At 38.5% G+C, this 22,345-nt stretch overlaps 1 protein-coding gene across 1 annotated transcript in view; it reads right to left on the reverse strand.

Moving 5' to 3' along the window:
- The window catches only part of gsg1l (gsg1-like), a 42,189-nt gene that overhangs the window by 17,152 nt on the left and 2,692 nt on the right, over positions 1–22,345 (reverse strand). Inside the window, exons 2-3 of the mRNA XM_036589801.1 lie at positions 7,875–7,922; positions 1,038–1,190 (exon numbers count right to left, since the gene is read on the reverse strand). Coding sequence (XP_036445694.1) covers positions 1,038–1,190; positions 7,875–7,922 — 201 coding nt within the window. The remainder of the gene's footprint in view (positions 1–1,037; positions 1,191–7,874; positions 7,923–22,345) is intronic.

A 22,345-nucleotide genomic window follows, 5' to 3' on the forward strand; every position in this document is an offset into this window, starting at 1 on the left:
ATATCCACTGCAACACGAGCAAAAACAAACTAGATAAACACACGTTCAATTAGAAATGGGACAGGACAGGATAAGATGGGATGAGAAAGGAAAGAAAAGGACAGAAAAGAAAAGGAAAGGAAAGGGAAGAAAAGGAAAGGAAGGAAGAAAGTAAAGGAGCAAGGAACGGAAAAGAAAGAGAATGGAAAGAAGAGAGGGAAAGGAATTCGGGAAGTGAAGGGAAGAGAGGAGAAGAAAAGGGAAGGGACGAGGCAGAGAACAGTATGGTCCAGGATGAGATGGGAAGGAAAGGAAAGAAAAGAAAGCAGAAGAGACAGAATAGAAGACAGGATGGGATAGGATAAGTTGGAAAGGAAAGGAAAGGAAAGGAAAGGAAAGGAAAGGAAAGGAGGGGGAAGCAAGTGAAGAGAAGGGAAGCTAAGAATAGGCAAGGGAAGGAAAGGGAAGGAAGAGATGGGATAGGACAGGACAAGCCATGATAAGATGGGACAGGAAAGGAAAGAAAAGGACAGAAAAGAAAAGGAAAGGGAAGAAAAAGAAAGAGAGGGTAGGAAAGAGAGGAAGAAAGAAGGGAAAGTAACAGGGGAGGAAAGGAAAAGAAAGAGAATGGAAAGAAGGGAATGGAAGGAATTGGGGAAGATGAAGGGAAGGGAAGAGAAGAATAGTAGAAGGACGAGACAGAGAACAGGATGGTACATGATAAGATGGAAAGGAAAGGAAAGGAAAGGAAAGGAAAGATGATGGGGAAGGAAGTGAAAGGAAGGGAAGTGAAGGGAAGAGAAGAAAAGGCAAGGAATGGAAAGGAATGGAAAGGGAAGGAAGAGACGGAATAGGACAGGACAGGATAAAATGGGGCAGGAAAGGAAAGGAAAGAAAAGGACAGAAAAGAAAAGCTGCTCTTGTGCCTGGAGTGCTTACGGAGTCAGACTGGATGGACTGCACAAATGAGCCCTTGCTTGTCACTCAGCCTGCGCTGGTGTGAGAGTGAGTCTGAGCTGGGACTGTGTATTGGTGGGTGAGAATGTATGTAAGTCTACCTGAGAGAACGGTGAAGACTGCGGCGAAGGCGTTCAGCTTCAGCCCATCGATCACATTACTGGAGTGAAAGAGCTCCAAGCACATCAGACTGAAGCCAACCACCAGGAGCATGATGTATAGCACCTCAGAGACCACTGACAGCCAAAGGACACCTGCAGCACCACACACACGCAAATACACACACACACCCCGGTGAGCACTCCACCGTCGCCTCATAATTCTGTCTGTCAGATCTGTTCACACAGTCCGCTGAGAGCAGACTCCTGCCTCAGCCTTCGGCATCAGCAAACAGGGGCTCGTTTGGGACGTTTAAATAGGTTAGCCCCTTTAAACTGCGGCCTGATTATTCAGTTATTCATCGTAAGGCTCATTATTCAATAACGGCTACCAGTTTTTCAGTGTCTACTACGAATTGTTCAGTACCTGTTACACAATTATTCCGTAACTACTGAGACTTATTCATTAACTACAATGAACTATGCAATAACTGGGTCATTCTACAGAAACGTCTATTTTTGTGTCCCTAGCATTTACAGATATATTACACTTAAAAACCATCTTAGGGTTACAATTTATTTATATTTTAAAATGAAGCAATACGTTATTTCAACAATTACACCTTCTTGAGCCGCAATTTAGCAATATTGTTTTTAAATCAATTATCTAGAATTCCAAGCACCACAGAAGAGCTCATCGTCACAGTCATGTGTGAAGGCTGAGGCCATATTTTGAAGAAGAAAAACACTTTTTCTGCAATTTTAACTACAATAATCTATACATGACTATGGAATACATAAATGAGATGACATGAAGAAAATAAAAGCCAAATAAATATTTTAAAAAATATAATGAAAGCTGTGGTCCCCAGGAGTCGTGTCACTGGTGTTACTGCGTCACAAAAAATCTCTTATTTTGAAATAAAAGTCACACTGATGACATCACTCGACTTCCTTTCACCTGTTTTCTGAGGATCTATGAAGAAAAGCTCATGGTGAGTCCACTGGGTCTTTCAGTTATCAGAGATTTTCTCATTTAGCTCATGATTTCATATGAAGCTTTTAGCTGAAGTCACTGGTGTGACCGACTTTATTCTGAGGTAATTGTGAAAAAATCGAATACAAATGGATTAAATTACATATTTTAGTGGATATTCCATGATTGACAACATGTGGTTTGATGCTCTGTAGCAGCCATTTAGTAAAATGCATTGTTCATTAAAAATGTCTCTGGTGTTTCCTTTATTATGTGTAACACCAATGAGGACCAGTAACACCAGTGACTCCTATGGAGAGATAGAAAAGTGGACGTTTCTGTAGAATGAGCCAACTGCTGTAACTGATTCAGCAACTACTATACATTATTAAGTATCTACTATGAGTTATTATTAGTAATTACTAAGTAACTACTATGAATTATTCAACTTTTATGATTTTTTTCAAACATGGCTCAGGCCATCAGATTTTGGAAGCAGAGTTATTCATTTTCTGGTTCTCATACAGACATTTGTTTTGATGTTTCTGAGTGACGACTGGGTCCAATGACCACATCTGATGAAGGACAGCCGGGAAACCCAAAGATAGAGTGAATGAAAGCGAGTCTCTAATGTTCCTGAAGGTAGACAAGTCTCAAATATTGAATGGCATCCATTAATTGTTGGGAATTCCCACATTGAACCCGCAATCCGTTTGTTTATTAACTGGTGGTTGTCCTTGGGTAATCAGGGCCTCTGACAGTGCAGATCTGACTCCGCATGAGTCAGAAAAAGATCTGCTGGCATTACATGCTCCATGAAGCCTACACTCTGAGGACAATGAGTAAACAGATAAACAAAAAAAAAAGAAAATACGCACTCTCTCTAGGATGCAACTCTCATTAATGTCAGTTAAGGAAGATGATGCCACGACAGCAACATCTGCGGCGGAGAAGCAAAAAGCCGCTCTGGTATCTGCTGGAGAAATTGAATTCTTCTCTGAGAGATCAGGGGAAATTCTCTTATCTGTCAGACGGTCTCGGGAGTGTTTCCACAATAGCTATCAGCACCTCATTAGCCGAATCCCTCACTCCCTCGTAGAGCTTCTGAGGATGAACAGAGAGTGCAGGGGTTGTTTTTAGCCTTGGACCTGCTGCTGGAGCTGATCTCTCCATGATCTGCCCATCAACAGTGAGGCTGGACAAGCTTTACAAATTGTTAGAAAACCTGAATAAACTTGAAAAGGAAAACAGTAAATAGAAATTTCAACTTCAAAGCTTCAATAATTTAATGTCATGTTGCTAGCTAGGTAAGAGCCTATATATATATATCTCACGGCTTTCGGAAGAAAACCTTGTATCTCCATTTTTGTTGTTTTACAGTTTTTGACATGATTTGAAATACCTGTTGTGAATGACCAAAAGAAACGGCCCTAAATGACTTGGAAATATGTCTGGTTCCATTGACTTACATCAAAAGTAAAGTAGGTTTTTTCCTTCTGTAAATTTACCATTTTGGACATACAAGGTTTCTTCTGACAACAGCGATATATATATATATATATATATATATATATATATATGACACCATGACATTAAAGCTAAGCCCTCAGTTTGGGGTGTAAATGTCAAAACCAGGTAAAAAAAGAATTTCTGCTAGCACCCTAATGGGTTTCTAGGACTATGTTAGCACTAAGCTAATGGAGATGCACATGAACATTTTTGGTCATTCCACTCAAATATTTGAAGCTCGTGAAGACATTCTATATTTTATGTTTTTAAGCTTGCAATAGACATTAACACACATTTTACCTTTTTGCAGTTTCTTTCAGTAAATAGCCCTTGCACTGGCTAGGCTGCTCCGTTTTGTGGAGGTCAGATCAGGTCAGAGGAGGTCAGAAAACTAATCTGGCATCTGGATTTGGGCCAGTGTATTTGGTCAGATTCTGGGCAGTCATTCCAAAACAGTCAGAGCTAACATTGGCTGTCAATGTTAGACCAGCTGTGGCAGAAATTGGGGAAAAATTCCACCATTAAATGACTAGCTGAGCTAGTGGTACAGGCTACAATGTTAACTTAGCCAGCTCGCAAGACTAAAACCACTGAAGCCAATGAACTCTCTGCTTCAGATGTTTATGCTTAAAAATCTTGATTATATCACATAAAAACCTGCACCGAATCTATCCTACCTATCTACGTTAATGATTAATTAATTAATAGTTAACCGACATATAAACACAAATCTAATTTAATTTCCAATAAACATCAGTTCCTATTTGAATGAGCAGCTTAATCATCCAGCTGAGGAAGGTTTTTGAATCGTTCACATGAGGACACAATAGGCCGCTGGTTCTGCTAGACAGGCCCACCGTAAAATGAAACATTAGCACTTTTCGAGATAAGAATGAGTGGTAAATATAACTCTAATATATAGAACTTTCAGTGGCTCTACTTTATATATTTTAGTTATATACATGTATTCCAGTTTTGGTCATATAATCATGACCATATTCCTATGTAGGGTTTGTTAAACACACTTTGTCATATTCTTTACTTCATAACTTTCATATTTCTTTCCAGTCAAAAAATACAAAGAGCGCCTAAGATTTTTGGCTTTCAGCAGTAAACTGTAAGCATATGACATGTCTATGAGCATAAAACACATTTTCTAAAAAAAACACCAACAATTTACACTGGATTCATGCAGTTACTGAATAATTTACCTCCAGATGTGGGCATGTAAATTCAAATGGATAAACCAAAATATACCCTGGAGAATAACTGGTTATTATGGTCTCAGGCTCTTGTCACCTGTCAGCACTATGTTTCACACTCCATACAAGGAAATCTTTGTAATGAGGGTGGTGGAAATATTTTTTCAAATTATGAGAAATTATGTCACAAAATGCTTTTCTGAACATATCAAGTATATCATCAGTAATTTTAGAATACTGATCAACTGCATGTTTCATAAAGAGAGCTTAATTAGGCCTGTTTAAATGGATTTAGTGTAGTATGTGAAACTTATAAACCTAAGAAAAAATAATATTATGATTCTTATTGAGTATTGGGAACATCTTCAAGTACTGTGAAGTTATATTGTTGCCATATTGCCGATCTCTACTTTTTAATACCGCGGTGTATTATTACAGACTTCCGTTTTGCATTCATAAGATTGCGTGTATTAAGTATTTTACAACAGCTTTGAACGTGGCTCAGCCAATCAGATTTCAGAACCAGAACTATTAATTTTATAATTGATCATTTGATGAGTTTTATCCTTGATTTTAGGCTTGCTGGTTAACGATTAATCACCAACAGGTGGCTTTTTGGTCAAAGGAATTTGCCAAAACTTCCCTAATCCTAACAATGTGATCTTTCACATGCATACAAACTAAATAATATTTGAAATGCTCTGAATTTGGGTGTAAATTTAAATGCTCTAAATCCTCTAAATACTCCAAATTTAGCTGTTTTGCATCGCGTGCTACAGTTTCTATTTCGGTTAAATAAGATTTTTGTCTGCAAACAACAACACGGATAAGTAAATCCAGAGCAGGCCTCTACTACAGAACCCCACATCAGGACTTGGGCAAACTTTGGAGGGTTTGTTGTGTTTGTTTGTTTGTTACTTCCCGCTCTCCTCATGTCTGGTCTGGGTTTGGGAAGCTTGGCAAGCGATGCAACAGACAAAACAGTGTGATGAAAAGCATCAATTCCTAGCCTTGACAGCCACGTGCAATATTTATGTCCACAGCAGTTAGAGTTTGAGTATCTATGAGAATCCGGCCTGTTTTCCTCACAAGCTGCCATGAACAATAAGCCAGTATTGACGGACGCTCAGAAGAACCAGCTAAGAAAGCGAAGGCTCCTCATGGAGGCCTGATATTTTCTGACGTGCAGATCTCGCTGAACTCTTCCACCAACCTGAGCAGACACAGCTGACAATGGAGAAAAACAATTTCACTGCTGCTCCTCTCTAGACTCCAAATATAACAGCAGCTAGATGGAGGAGTGGTTCCAAACAGATAGAAATCAAAACGCACTCATGTCATTGTTGGTCCGTCAGCAAATAGGGTTCTAATCGGGGACCTTGAGTCTAAACCGGTCCTCTTAACAGAAAGAGGCCGTGCATAAAGGGGGCAGGAAAATCATGTCATTTCCTTCACAAGTATATTTCAGAGCAGCTGTGAATGAACCTAATTTGCTAGCAAATTTAATTTTCCTCGCTCGTTATTAAGAATTAATTACAGATTTGTCAACTATAGGCTGTTCAGTGCAGATTCATTATGCGCAGATGGCTCATGAAAAAAAAATTTCATATCTCAAACATGGTATTTCCCCCAGTGCTGCGAGCAGCGTCTTGAATAAACTTGGCCAATTAGAAGGTGGCCTTTGAAAATTTGCTTTGCAAAGAGAATGAATTGCGTAATTGAGAGTTAGACGCATTTCTAAAAAGGCCCTGCATCTCTTGGATTGTATTATTGTATTACTGGATTGCATATTTGGATGCTGGATCTTCACACGAGTAGTTTCAGTATTTCTCCTCCTGTTAATTCATGTGCATTTATAGTTCTATTCCATAGTATATGGGTCAGTCTGCCACTGTGGTGCCAAACAGGGCTCATAATTCATAGTATTTACTGCATAATTCATAGCAGCTAATGAATAATTCATGATAGATAATGAATAATTAAAAGTGGTTACTGAGTAATTCTTAGTAGACACTGAATAATTAATCGTAGGTACTAAATAATTCATAGTAGGTGCTAAAAAGTTCACTATTATTAGTAAGTAGAAAATAATTCATAACAGTTACTAAATAATTGGTAGTAGACACTGAATGATTCATACTAGTTATAGAAAAAGTCATAGTACATTCTGAATAATTAATAGCAGATGCAGAATTATTCACAGAGATTACCGAATAATTAATAGTAGATATAAAATAATTCATAATAGACATTGAAAAATGTATTGTAGATACTACATAATTCATAGTAGTTACCAAAAAGTTTACTCTTATTAGTAAGTACAAAATAATGGTGAATAATTAATAGTAGGTAATGGATAATTCATAGTATATTGTGAATAATAATCAGCAGATACAGAATAATTCATAGTAGTTACCCAATAATTCATAGCAGTTACTGAATAATTTATAAACATTACTGAATAATTCATAGTAGTTCATCAATAATTTATAGTAAATGTTGAATATTTCATAACATGCTGAATAATTCATAATAGATAGTGAATAATTCATAGTGCTAACTCATTAATTCATAGTAGTTACTCAATAATTCATATTAGTTACTGAATAATTTAAAGTAGTATCTCATTAATTCATAGTAGACACTGAATAATTCATAGGGCTGAAAAATTCATGGTAATTACTGAATAATTCATAGTCGATGCTGAATAATTCACAGTAGTTACTCAATAATTCATAAAAGATACTGAATAATTTTTCGTAGTCACTAAATAATTCATAGTAGATACTAAATAATTCATAACAGTTACTCAATAATTCATAAACGTTACTGAATAATTCACAGTAGTTACTCAATAACTCACAGTAGATACTGAATAATTCATAAAAGTTACTGAATAACTTTTGTTGATTACTTCATAATAATCCTGGAGGTTGAGGTCTAAAGAAACAGATTATAAATGAACAAAACAATCCCAAATGAAGTTTTCTGAGCACTGCCAGGGTGAAAAACACACATGTGTACATGGTCAGAGCATCCATATCTCTAAATGAGGCTGCCACAGGGGCAGAGATGGGAGACGCGCTGTTCACGGCCTGCAGCGCGTGCTGTCGGACAAGCCTCAACGCCGGCCTAATGGCGGTCATTACTCACCTCTCTCCGACGCTGGAGCCAGATCAATAAAGCTCCTGCATTTCTCACCTGAAAAAACACAAGACAACCACTGCGTTAACATCTGTGCTCTGCCTCTCTCAGAACAGCAATCACACAGGGCCGCAGAACGGCCGCTCCATTTCATCTCTATGGCACTCGTCCACTTTTAGAGCTTTCTGAGCATGTTTCACCTGCGGTGAAGTCTATTACATCCAGGAAGTCCGGTGTGGCACCAAACAGGTAGAAAATAACAACGTTTTTAAAAAGGGTGAGCAACATGGCTCAGAATATGATGTCACAATACTGACAAAAACGTTTTTGCCATAAATAATACGTGTCATGCATCATTTGAAGCTTTGTTCTGATTGGCTGACCTGTATTGCGCCTTATTTAACAAGTGGTCTGGGCTGAAACACTCCTTATAACTGGACTTCTATGATCCATATAGCTGTTCAGTGCAGAAGTACTGACCACACCCATCATACACTCAGAAAAAGTATTATGAAGTGATTTATCTTAATAACGATAATTTTATATTGCTCACATCTACTTTTTAATACCACTCATACGAGATTCAATTAGATTAGATTAGAAATTTGGCATTATATGATTAATGATGTAATTCTTATGATACGGCTGTAGAGTCTGAAAAGTAACACAAGCCTAAAAGGCACAGAGCTGAGAGAGAGAGAGAGAGAGGGAGAGAGAGAGAGAGAGAGAGAGAGAGGGAGAGAGAGAGAGAGAGAGAGAGAGAGAGAGAGAGAGAGAGAGAGAGAGAGAGAGAGAGGTAAAAGAGAGAAAAGAAAGATGTAAGAGAGGTAAAAGAGAGAGAGGGAAGAAAGAGAGACAGAGAAGGGAAAAGGGACGGGGAAATACAGAGGGGAGGGAGAGAATCAGAGAGAGGAAAAAGAGAGAAGAGGGAACTAGATAGAGGAAAGAGATAAATAGAAAGAAAGGTAAAAAAGAGGAAAGAGAGAGAAGAAAGAGAGAGGGGTAAGAGAGAGAAAGGGAAAGGTAAGAGAGAGAGAGAAAGGTAAAAGAGAGGAAAAAGAGGAAAGAGAGAGAGAAGGAAGAGAGAGAGAGAGAAGGGTAAGAGATAGAAAGAGAAAGGTAAGAGAGAGAGAGAGACAGGTAAAAGAGAGGAAAAAGAGGAAAGAGAGAGAGAAGGAAGAGAGAGAGGTAAGAGAAAAAAGTAGAAAGAGAAGTAAGGTAGACAGAGAGAGAGAGGAGAGAGAGACAGATAAAGGTAGAGAGAGAGTGAGATGAAAGGGAGAGAGAAGTAAAGAGAGAGAGAGGAGACAGAGAAAGAGAGATAGAGAGAGAGAAAGGTAAGAGAGAGAGAGGAGACAGAGAAAGAGAGATAGAGAGAGAGAAAGGTAAGAGAGAGAGAGGAGACAGAGAAAGAGAGATAGAGAGAGAAGGGTAAGAGAGAGAAAGAGAAAGATAAGAGAGAGAGAGAGATAAAAGAGAGAGAGAGAGGTAAAAGAGAGGAACACAGGGAAAGAGAGAGAGAAGGAAGAGAGAGAGAGGTAAGAGAGAAAAGTAGAAAGAGAAGTAAGGTAGACAGAGAGAGAGAGGAGAGAGAGATAGAGTGAGATGAAAGGGAGAGAGAATTAAAGAGAGAGAGGAGACAGAGAAAGAGAGATAGAGAGAGGGGAGAGAGAGAAAGAAAAAGAAATAAAACAGTAAAAGAGAGAGAAAAAAGAAAGGAAAAAGAGAGAGAGGAGAAGAGAGAGAGAGAGAGAGGAGAGAGAGAGAGAGAGAGAGAGAGAGAGAGAGGAGAAAGAGAGAGAGAGAGAGAGAGAGAGAGAGAGAGAGAGAGTGAGACAGGGAGAGATTTCTACGTGAGTTTTTGGTAAAAACAGCTCTGATCCAAACTCCTCTGTAAGGCGTCCTGCTGTATCTGTGTGAGCAGCGTGCGGCGCTCGGCTGTTACTTCATAAACCTTCTGCTTCTGGACGCTAATTGAAAGGTCGGGCGGTGGAGGGTGGGTGAAAGTGTGTGGTCGTTCTCTGAAGATGAGGAGCGAGGTCAGATGGAGGTGAAAGCGAGTGCTGTGTTACTCCTTCACTGCTCCCTTGAGAGGCCTACAGCTCCCCAGCCCTTCAATACAGAGGGAATACATCAGCACTCTCACTGCAGGGATCCAATCAGAGGTGACGGAGTCTTAACAACGGCTAAAACAACAGCTGGAATCTCATTGTTCACACTTAAAAACAGAACAACTGTTGTTTTAACCCCACTGTAATTACACCAAGGGGTCGATTTGAGGTGGGATGCAAATCCCCGATGCCAAAAAATGCACAAAACGCTTCCCTCCTAACCACCATCCCCCTCTTTACACCCCTTTAGAGTAATTCCATCACCTGAAATGTCTACTATTGATATTTTCACTCCCTCCATATTTGAGATTACCTATGATGGGCTAAATGTGTGAAAGTGCACAAAAAAGTCAATGCAAAAATGTCACCAGCTGTTTATGTCAGTTGGCTACAGTTGTTTTAATTCCACAGTATTACAAATTTTTAACTGTGCTAAAAATTTTAAAAATTTTGTTTACCTGCAGTTCATATCCACCAATGGTCTTGATTTTTATTTTTATAATTCAACCGCTGATCATACCGAACAGTTCCATTAATCAGACAGTGGGGATGCACAATGATGTCGAATTGTATCGATGATGCATATTTGATGACACATTTAATGCACTCTGGAAGAGCAGCACATTTAGGGTTAGTGCACTAAATTATCCGTAATTTATTCATTTTACTGGATTTATAACCCTAAAGAAAGGAATATTATATTTTCTCTGTAATGCTAAAGGACTGAGTCCCAATTTCTTGTGTTTATGTATCGTCATCAGCAGATATGTTGATGAAAAATACCAGATATTGGTATCGGCCCATGAATCCCATCTCTGTGCATATACGGACACAATTTCTACAATTCCCTGTGAATATCTGGACACAATTTCCCATACGAGTGCGTATACAGACGCAATTCCCATATTTGTGCATAGACAGACACAATTCCCGTATCTGTGAATATACAGACACAATTCCCATATCTGTGCATATATGGACACAATTCCTTTATCTCTGCATATATGGACACAATTCCCATATGTGTGGACATACAGGCACAGTTCTTATATCTGCACATATACAGACACAATTCCCATATCTGCACATATACAGACACAATTCCCATATCTGTGAATATACAGACATAATTCCCATATCTGTGCATATACAGACACAATTCCTATATTTGCGCACATACAGACAGAATTCCTATATCTGCACATATACAGACACAATTCCTGTATCTGTGCATATATAGACAAAATTCCCATATCTGCGCATATATGGACACAATTCCCATATGTGTGCATATACAGACACAATTCCTATATCTACACAAAAACTGACACAATTCCTATATTTGCGCACATACAGACAGAATTCCTATATCTACACATAAACTGACACAATTCCCTATCTCAGTGCATATATAGACACAGTTCCCATATCTGTGCATATACAGACACAATTCCCATATCTGTGCATATATGGACACAATTCCTATATCTCTGCATATATGGACACAATTCCCATATCTGTGCATATGTGAACACACTTCTTATATCTGTGCATAAACTAACACACACACTGTGCATCTACAGACACAATTCACATATCAGCAGATAGATGGACACAATTCCTATATCTGCGCATAAGGACACAGTTCCCATATCTGTGGATATAATGCCAGAAAGATTAATGTTCTGATGATGTAACAAAATTGTGTACGAGTTTTTAAACAGCTCAGTGTCGCTGCTGGACTGAGAATAGTCCACCACAAACTGTGCAGCAACAGATGAGCCATTGTCTCTGACTTTATACCTACAAGGTGACCAACAAGGTAGGAGTGTCTAATAGAGTGGACAGTGAGTGGACACAGTGTCCAGTGCTGCTGTGTCTGATCCACTCAGACCAGCGCAACACACACTAACACACCACCACCACGTCAGTGTTACTGCAGTGCTGAGAATGATCCACCACCCAAATAGTACCTGCTCTGTGAGGGTCCATGGGGGTCCTGACCACTGAAGAACAGGGTAAAAGGGGGCTAACAAAGTATCAGAGAAACAGATGGACTACAGTCTGTAACTGTAGAACTACAAAGTGACACCTATATAGTAAGTGGAGCTGATAAAATGGACAATGAGCGTAGAAACAATGTTAATGTTATGCCTGATCGGTGCATGTACATGTAGGTCATTACTGAAAAATGATAATAAAGCAGTTGGACGTCTAACAGTTAAAGATTCAATATCCTGGTATTGAAGTGACACTAAAAACACAACAAGATTGTGACGTTAAATCTGTCTGGCACAAGCAGGCTGCACTCACAAGACGAGCTCTTAAAACCTTACAGGCTTTCTAAGACATAAAACTGCCTTAAATGACTTCACTTTTCATAAGTCCGTTTTTGGAAGGACACTTGACAAAACTTGGCAAAACGTCAACAGAGTGCATCAAGAAGGCCAGAAGTTTCGTTTATGAGCTCTGAAAGAAGTAGCACACATTCTCTTTAAGTAGAGCTGCGGCGTGCTGTGTGGTTTGACGCCAGAATAAAGAGCTGATGGAAAGCGAGTGACTGTTATCCAGGTGGTGGCTATGATTACCAAATTAAAAAGACATTTAGACAGATTATAACACAGGTACTCGGAATTTAATGAACGTTCCGTCGCCTCAGAACCTGATAAGAGGGGTTTTGATGTGCTGTGAATTACGCTCATCTTTACGACCTCCGTGAATCCCTCTGTCAGAAAGATAAGCTCTCCAAGGTGAGCTTCATCCTTCTTCCAGGCAGATAAGTGATCCAGAGCGCACTCTGCTCGAATCTGAATACAGGATGTTCACTCTACGGCAAAAAAAATGCAATACGAGTTCTATTTTAAATTCTAATACGAGCACTGGGTCACTTTAAATATCGGTTAATTAAAAGACACAATGAGCCAATAAAGATAAGCCTTGATGGTTTTTGATTTAGCACTGGTGGTGTAGTTTCTGATTGCACCAGGTTAAGCCCTTAAAATCCCAGGCTTATTACATACTAAGGCTTATTATTCAGTAACTACAGGGACTTCAAGGCAAACTGGCTGAGCTATTCTTAGGTTATAGAAGTGTGTAATAAAACTTTGAGCTGGCACGCAGGGCAACTTAAGGGGTTAATGAATTTTTTATTAATTTGATTAAACTATTAATCATGCAGGGCACGCATAATGTGTAATTTGAAGAGTGTTACTGCTGTACATACAGTCAGGCTAACACACACACACACACACACACACACACACACACATATATATATATATATATATATATAAGGAAAAAACCTACTTTACTTTTAATGTAAGTCAATGGAACCATTTCTTGTGGTCATTTCTTGTGGTCCACTCATCATGAAATTTACACACAATGTAAAGGACAGCAGGCATTTTCAAATTACAAGGTTTTCTTCAGACAAAAGCTATATATATATATATATATATATATATATATATATATGTATAATTGTCTACCACAACATAGTGGAGTTGCTGATTAAAGTGAAGATTTCCAGCTTTCATTTGAGGGTATCTGCATATGAACTGGGTAAACAATGTAGAAATTACACCATTTTCATACACAGCCCCCCATTTTAGGGGCTCAAAAGTAATATAATCATTATCATCAATTAAATAGACAATAAACAAACATAATCCTCAATAAAATTTTTAATACTTAGTTGCAAATCCCTTGCTGCCAATGACTGCATGAAGCCATAGTCATCACCAGACGCTGGGTTTCTTCCCTGCTCTGCCAGGCTTTTACTGCAGCTATCTTCAGTTCCTGCTTGTTCTTGAGGCGTTTCACCTTCAGTTTTGCCTACAGTAAGTAAAATGCATGCTGACTGGACTGAGGTCAGTGAGTGACTTGGCTATTGCAGAACAGTCTTTGCCCTAAAAAAAAGTCTTCGGTCACTTTCATGGTATGCTTTGGTTCATTGTCCATCAGTGAAGCACCGTCCAATGAGGTTTGAAGCATTTGGCTCAATCTGAGCAGATAATGTAGCTCTATACACTTCAGAATTCATGCTGCTGCTTTTGTTGGCAGTCACATCATCAGTAAATGCTAGGGAATCAGTTCCATTGGCAGACACACATGCCTGTGATATAACACTACCTCCACCATGCTTCACAGATGATGTGACATGCTTGGGATCAGGTCCTTCCCTTCTCCATAATTTCCATTTTCCCATCACTCTGGCACAAGTAGATTTTTGTCTCATCCATCCAGACATTCTTCCAGAACTGTACAGCCGTTTTTAGATGTTTTTTTTTTTATTTTGCAAACTCTAATCTGACCTTCCTGTTTTTTCAGGCTGACCAATGGTTTTTATTTAGTAGTTTTTACTCTGGCTAAGTCCATCTTTTGACTTTGTTTACTTCAACAAAGATATGCTGAGCTCCTGCAGGATGTTCTTGACCTGGCCAACTTTTATAAAGGTTGTAAAGTTTCTCTTCACCAGTGACAGAATTCTTATCATCCAAGATAGTTTTGTTTTCTGTAGTCTTCTGGGTCGTTTCAAAGCTCACCCATGCATTCTTTCTTTTTAAGAATGTACCAAATACTCAATTTGGCCACATCGTCTGTTTATGCTGTCAGTCTGATGGGTTGGATTTGATTTTTCAGCTTAATGATGGCTCCTTGGACTTCAAATTGAGAGTTAACAGTAACAGACTCCAAATGTAAATGCCATATTTGACATAAACTCTCCAACATTTGTCCGCTTACTTGTAAGTGAAATAATAATAACAACACATCTGACCTTGGAACACCTGAGCAGCCCATTGTCTACTTTGGGGCCCCTAAAAATATGAGGCTATGTATGTAAATGGTTATGATTCCTACACTGTTCCGATGTATACATACATACATACATTATCTAAACCGCTTATCCTTCTGGGTCGCGGTGGGGTGCTGGAGCCTATCCCAGCTGTCATTGGGCGGAAGGCAGGATATACCCTGGACAGGTCGCCAGTCCATCGCAGGGCAGACAGACAGACATACACACTCACACACTCACTCACACCTAGGGGCAATTTTAGCACATCCAATCAGCCTGACTGCATGTTTTTGGACTGTGGGAGGAAACCGACGCAGACACGGGGAGAACAGGCAAACTCCACACAGAAATGACCCTGGTCACCCGGCCAGGAATCGAACCCAGGCCATTCTTGCTGTGAGGCGACAGCGCTATCCATTGAGCCACCGTGCCGCCTGTTCCGATGTAATACCCTTAAATTAAAGCCCACACTTTGAGATCATGTTCACCACTTAATTTTAACTCCAATATTCTGTGGTAGAATGCTACAATAACAACAGCTTTTGATGTAGAGATAATTATAGGCCTGATTATATGTGTAAAAATGACTTAAAAAATAAAATACAATAACTGCTCAACAACAAGCAACGAACTAATTAGGACAATAAGGCCAAAATGCTGCACTCACGACTTGTAGGGGCATCAAAAGCAGATCTGAAATGGTTGAGGTATAAGAAGTGCTGTTTTTCTCAAGCTCCTGGGTCTACTGAACACCAAGAAGCCAATCCTGTGTGTCAGTGGAACAGTAGCTCTCAAGAGAAATGAAATGTGGGAGCTGGCGGGAGTCATTTCTGCAGAAGTGCTTTCTAAATGAATATTAGCAAACAATTCTGCTTTTCACCTCAAAGCCAGCTCACTTTCTAGTGCACTTCACAGTGATGAGCATGGAAGTGTCACCAGAGTCTGCGGGCTGAGTGGTAGAAGTCACAGGCATTCAGAAGCCTTAGCTTAGCTTGCGGTCAGTTAGTCTCATGGGGCTGGACATGATCTCGTAAAGAGAATATGGGTCCACTGCTAATAAGGGTACGCTCTCTTTAAACCCCACCCCAAATTCCTCTACTTTGTGTTGTTTTGAACACTGGGGTACAAGCTAATGTTTATTTTTTACTGCTTGTAATGTGTTCTCTGTACAAGCAACACACATCTACATGCTTAACTTTAGTTTTTGGGGGACTTTTTTCAGCCATGCTAACTTACGTTACATAGATGAGCTCACAGGCTCCGTCAGACAATGCCGACAAGTGCGACATCACCCCCACTTTGAGCTCCTCCACCTAGGACTGGTTTAGAAATTTTACAGCCTAGTAAGCTTTTGTCGGCAGTCACATCATAAATAAAAACAAGGGAACCAGTTCTGTTGGCAGCTATACATGCCCGTGATATAACACTACCTCCACCATGCTTCACAGATGATGTGCATGCTTCGGATCAGGTCTTTCCCTTCTCCATAATTTTCTTTTCCCATAATTCTGGCTCAAGTAGATCTTTGTCTCATCTATCCTGACATTCTTGCAGACCTCTACAGGATTTTTAGATGTTTTTAGATGTTTTTAGATTTTTTTGCAAACTCTAATCTGACCTTCCTGTTTTTGACACTGACCAGTGGTTTTCTTCTTGTAGTTTTACTCTGGTTTAGTCCTCTTTTGATTGTTTACTTCAACAAAGATATGCTGACCTCCCGGAGGATGTTCTTGTTCCAGTAAGTCTGCGTTCCCACCCACATTTAGCCCAGAATTTCTAATGGCTGTTCCCAGACATTCCCGCTATGCCATCACGTCTGGCAAGTAACTGTCCCAGTTCTGTCTATCCTTGTTTATCCTTATATGCTTTAGCCACTTTATGAGCTTCACCTACTTTATAGGTCTATCATATAGGTTTATATACCCGCAAGGTGGAGCTATAAGGGAGGGGTTTCTAATAAAGTGGCCAGTGGGGGTATGCTTTAGAACTATAAACAAATACAATTCCAGTGTGTAACTACAGCTAACTGAGCTAATGAATGCATGTATGGTTGCAATAAAAAAAAAAACAAATTGGAAAGCAAGATAATTTTTTGATTTTAATTTAATCAATTTATAAATTGATACAGGCTAAAAAATCTGCAAACTCAGTGATGTTTTTGGGCTGACTTTTTTCAGCAGGCAAACAATACAATCCTCAATCACTGCTGACTTTAAATATGGAATAACAGCCCATATTTAAAGCCAGTATAAATAACTATTTGGTTTTTTTATACCTCGAGAATCTACGTTAACAAACAATTGGATTTGTTCTGTAGTGTTCAAACAATTACCTGATGGACTACAACTCCCATAAACACTAGAACTGCACTGCAGTTCACATGACTATGCTTGAGGAGATGGCTTGGAGAATCGTTCCATACTGCAAATGCAGTGAGAATAGTTCACAAACTAAGACTTGATAAAATGTTTGGATGCACTACAAACACACAATTGTGCTGTTTTGTGTATTTCGCACACGTTTAATCTCCCATCTTGTGCATCAATACTAAATCAACTCCAAGAGAGTTCCACTTTATTCAGTTAAAGTTCTCTTCTCAGCCCTGGCCGTGCTATGAGTGACCTCATGTTTTCAGTGCCATGTTAAATATCCACTGCAACAGTGGCCTGGGCACATGTAGTCATTATGTAATGAAAAGCTCTAACCGTCCTAATGCAATTTACAGCCTGAGTTCTTCACACCCAGAGGAATTAATAAAGATTCCTGGCTTTTGATCAGGTCACGAAGCATTTAATCCGCTGTCTCAGGCTTAGCAGAGGGTGGCTGTCTCTGTAATGAGCACGAGGGATTCTGTAGGAACTGCTGAGCATTACTGCATGCCCATACATCGGTTTGGAGAGGTATGGTCCTACAAGAACCAATCACTAACTGCTAAGCTAGTTTCACATTAGCAGTACTGAGTAACAGCTGAAACACTGCAAGTTCAGTGCCAAGAGAAATGAGCTGTGGAAATGAGGTCTGCAGTATAAAGAAGCCTGTAAAAATAAACAGCAAATAAACAGAGTTGCAGATTACAGTGAAAATCTGTCCATCTACTGTGTGTGTATATATATATATATATATATATATATATATATTATATATATATAATATATATATATATATACACACACAGTAGATGGACAGATTTTCACTGTAATCTGCAACTCTGTTACTATATATATATACACATATATATCGCTGTTGTCGGAAGAAAACCCTGTATCTCCATTTTTTGTTTTTTGATTTTTAATATAATTTGAAAATACCTGTTGCTCTTTACATTGTATGTAAAGGTCATGATGAATGGACTAAAAGAAACAAACCCGAAATGACTTGGAAAAAGTCTGGTTCCATTGACTTACATTAAAAGTAAAGTAGGTTTTTTCCTTCTCCTGTAAAGTTACCATTTTGGAGATACAAGATTTTGTTCCCGACAACAGCGATATATATCGCTTTATATATATATATATATATATATATATATAATATATATATATATATATATATAAGATAGATATATATAGTTTATTTTATTAAAATACATGATTGAACACTCAATTTTTTCACTAAGAAAATAATCACAACACTACCGAAACATTTGGTGAAGTTTTGGAATGTTATGTTTATTTTATTAGCGACAAAATGGAACGTTCAGTCATTTATTTTAATAAAATAGACGTGATTAATAAACATTGACCAAAAACATCTGATAATATTAACATAATTGTTAGTGAGAAAATGTTTCGGTAGTGACAGTTTTAGCTCATTTTGAGCAGAACTCAAAAACACAGCCTGTAAATGAGCTTTTAACAGTTGTACACACATGAAATCACATTTTTCATCAAAACACAAAAAGGTTTACTTAATTGCAGAAAATCTGTGTTTCGGTAGTGACAATTCTCAGTGTTTCACACTGATTTGGGGGCACATATTCTACATATAAATAACGGAATCTAACTGCTCACCATGTGGCCAAGAAGGACAGGGATGCACTTACACTTCCTGCTCTAAGATACAGGGGTGAGGCTTAAATAAGGCTCCGCCTACAGAGTAAAACTCTCTGTGTTTCCGTAGTGAGAAGAAAGTGTGGGGCAGCACTTTTTGAAAGTTTTTTATTTAGAAATTAAATTGATGATAAATGTAAATCATCTTTAAAAGAAATAAGAATTATTCATAACTAAATTTAGGGGTTGGGGTTTGGGACAGACACTTCCCAATAGAAAGTAACCTATAAATAATGATTATGTATATGTTTAGCTTATTACTATCTCTATTAATGCCTTATGTTAGATCATAACATAATCTTTGTGAGGTCTGAATTCTTAATTATTTTTTATATATTTATTAATTTTTTGGGTGGGCCAAAGTTGGAACTAATTTGGAATAAAAAAAAAAAAAAAAGTATATATATGTATATATATATATATATATATATATATATAATATTATATATATAACTTAAGAACTGTCCACCCCAGAGTCCAGACCTCATCGCTGAATGCTTTGGGTTTACTTTTATTGTGAGAAGTGTAAAATGCAACCAATTTCTAAGACTGAACTTTTTTGGAAACTTTGACTAGAAATTAAATAAATGACCAGTGACCTCTGACACTCGTATATATATATATATATATATATATATATATATATATATATATATATACACATACACATATAATAAAACTATAAATAGTTTTCAATTCAATTTAAACTGTATTACTCTTTATATTTAGTTTCTTGGAATTTCAGCTCTATATTATACACTCTATATCATCAGACAACATCATATCAGTACTCACCCTTTATTTACCCCCCTTATTCTGCCCTGAGAACATGTTCTACTCTGGTAAAATAAAGGTTCAAATTGCAGTTGTTCCAGTTTTTCGACAATGCATGTGCCAAATATGGGGATTATACAGGATTATGATATCATCTCTGACCTATAAATTTGGCTGCACATACCGTTTTGCCATGTTTAGCAGCATCTGCAAAGGATTATACAGTAATTTTGTTTTTTTTTCTAAAAAAACCTGGCTCTGAAACATCATAACGAAAAGTTTGCTTTTAATGAAAGCATATTTTCGGTTTTTAATGCCGCTGTGAGACTGTTCGGAAATCCACTGATTGTGCATGATGGAAAGGGGGTGTCGGAAACATCAAACTCGTCAAGTCATACGACTTAATCCTCATAAATATGACCAGTGCCTCGTCCACTGTCATCTCTCTCCCCTCCCGTAAGCCAGGTCGATTGGATTTATTACCGTGTTGAACATCATTCGCAGGCAAATATGTCCAGTGTTGGCCCTGCATGTAGGAGCACAGCTGACACAAGGGCAGATCAGTGCAGTCTAGACCAGGGGTCGCAACCCAAATGTTAAGAAGAGCCACTTTGTCCTTTCAGCAAAAATCAACCACCTTGGGAGCCACAACATTTTATGTCCATTTTACCATCTTGGCTGTAAATATGTCTCAGGATGTGCTGATGTACTAGTATAGGCAAAAAATAAATTTAATAATAACAATAATATAAATGAAAACACAGACGTACTTTGCTCTGCTTTAAGCTTTAGCTCAGATATAGCCACTTTTCTCGCATCTCCAGCAGGAAACTTTTCCAAAAGTGGAAAAAAGGTGGAATAGTTTATTGTAAAATGTCTCTCAACATTCATTTTTTCACAAGGCTGAAATCAGCTTGTTGCCAGCTTCTTGTTCGAATTTTCCTGCTCCACCTTAAATAGCGAGGCACCATTTAAGGTGGAACGGGAAAATTCAAACGAGAAGCTGACTTCAGCTTCGTGACTTTTTAGGATTTGACAGTTTCTCATTGCAGATTAAATGTATCCGGAAACCAGCTGGAGCGATGAACACAAATTAGTCCATTTGTCTGTAAGTTATCGATGTTCGTCTTAAATCTTTCTCTTTGCCTTTTCGTTAGCTACTAGCCAGGAAAGATTGTTGTCTGTGTTGCTACGGTGACCAGCAACCTGCATGCCAAACTTCAGGCTTAAAGGGTGAATCAGCAGTTCTACATTAACTCCAGCGTTTAAGACCATTTATTGTTAAACTGTGTTGAACGATCAGCAGAGCTTTATTTTACTGTAAAGGAGGATTATTTTATTTTTACCTACAAATCTGATTCTGTGGAGCCACAACAGGGCAGTAAAAGAGCCGCGTGAGACAGAGGATGGCTAACACAAATTGGGCATCAACCACAACACAACAACAAAAAAGTCTCTAACTGTACACAAAGCAGTGCAGTGCAACAGTATAGCAGTGTAACATCTCCATCCAAAAATCCTAGCACTCATGGTAGTTGTAGTCAATCAGTTGTATAACTTCCCCAAATGCCCAAGTGTAGGCGCGTGAACTGTGAAGCAGCGTAAGTTCTGTCGTTAATGGTAGCTGTAGTGCATTAGGTTGTCCTATCACAGTGGGACGAATCTGAATGTTTCAACAAAGGCTCTCCAGGTGGAAAAACAGCAAGCAGGAGTTGTTCTGTTTGGGGTTACAGTGCTGTATGCAAAGCTGGCAATGATACAGGTATAGATTTCACCATTTACCTCCTGAAGAAAGTAAGTCCACTCAGGTCTTTGGACTGACAGGCTGAGACACTGCTTTAAAAATTTGCAATTGCAAACATATGTCCATTCATGAGATCCTGCTAGTGTGGGTTTCCTCCCTTTCAATGATGCACACACAAATGACCAGAGTGCCAACATCCCCTTTTGGACAAACCTTCACACTGCTGCAGTTTTGTGGGGATCGTTAGCAGTAGAAGGAAATAAAACATTAGACGTATATAATATTTAATATTATTTGGCAAACATAAAGATCGTTCTTCAAGGGTTCTTTAGTAAAGGCAATAGTTGTGTTTAGAACCACAAGTTCTATATAGAGCCATTTCATGCTTAAATGGTTCTTTTCATGGACAAGAATTGTTCTTCAGATTGATGGAGAATGTGTTGTATATGGTTCTGTATAGAACATTTTTGAAAATGGTTCTGTATGGCACCAAAAGGGTTCTTCCATTGTTATGATGTCAAGCTTGTAGCAACAGAGTAGCTCTTTTTGATGCTATATAAAACCATAGACAACACAATCTCCATCAATCTGACAAAACTTTTTACAATGCAAGGAACCATTTAAGCATTAAATGGTTCTAAATAGAACCATTGCCTTTACAAAAGAACCCTAGAGAACCCTCTTTTTAAGAGTGTACTACAGCTTTTCTAGCACCAGTGCTACTTGCTCAAAAGGTTTACATACAGCCCTGACAAGGTGGAGCTACAAGAGAGGTGTTTCTAATAAAGTGGCCAGTAAGTGTATAAACATTGTAGGTAATGATTTAACTCCTCCTTCCCTGCGGAATTTAGATCTGATCTAAATCCAAAACACCTGGTCCAGCTAATCAAGCAGATCTAATCAGATGTCCTCAGTTAGGGTTTAAGGCCGAACTCTTCAGAATGATGGATCGCCAGGTGGATCGGGTTGATGGTCACTGCTCTAAGAGTCCATTAAACACTGGTACAGGG

Source organism: Colossoma macropomum, unplaced genomic scaffold, assembly GCF_904425465.1.
Source record: "Colossoma macropomum unplaced genomic scaffold, Colossoma_macropomum, whole genome shotgun sequence".
NCBI classification, from domain to species: Eukaryota; Metazoa; Chordata; class Actinopteri; order Characiformes; family Serrasalmidae; genus Colossoma; species Colossoma macropomum.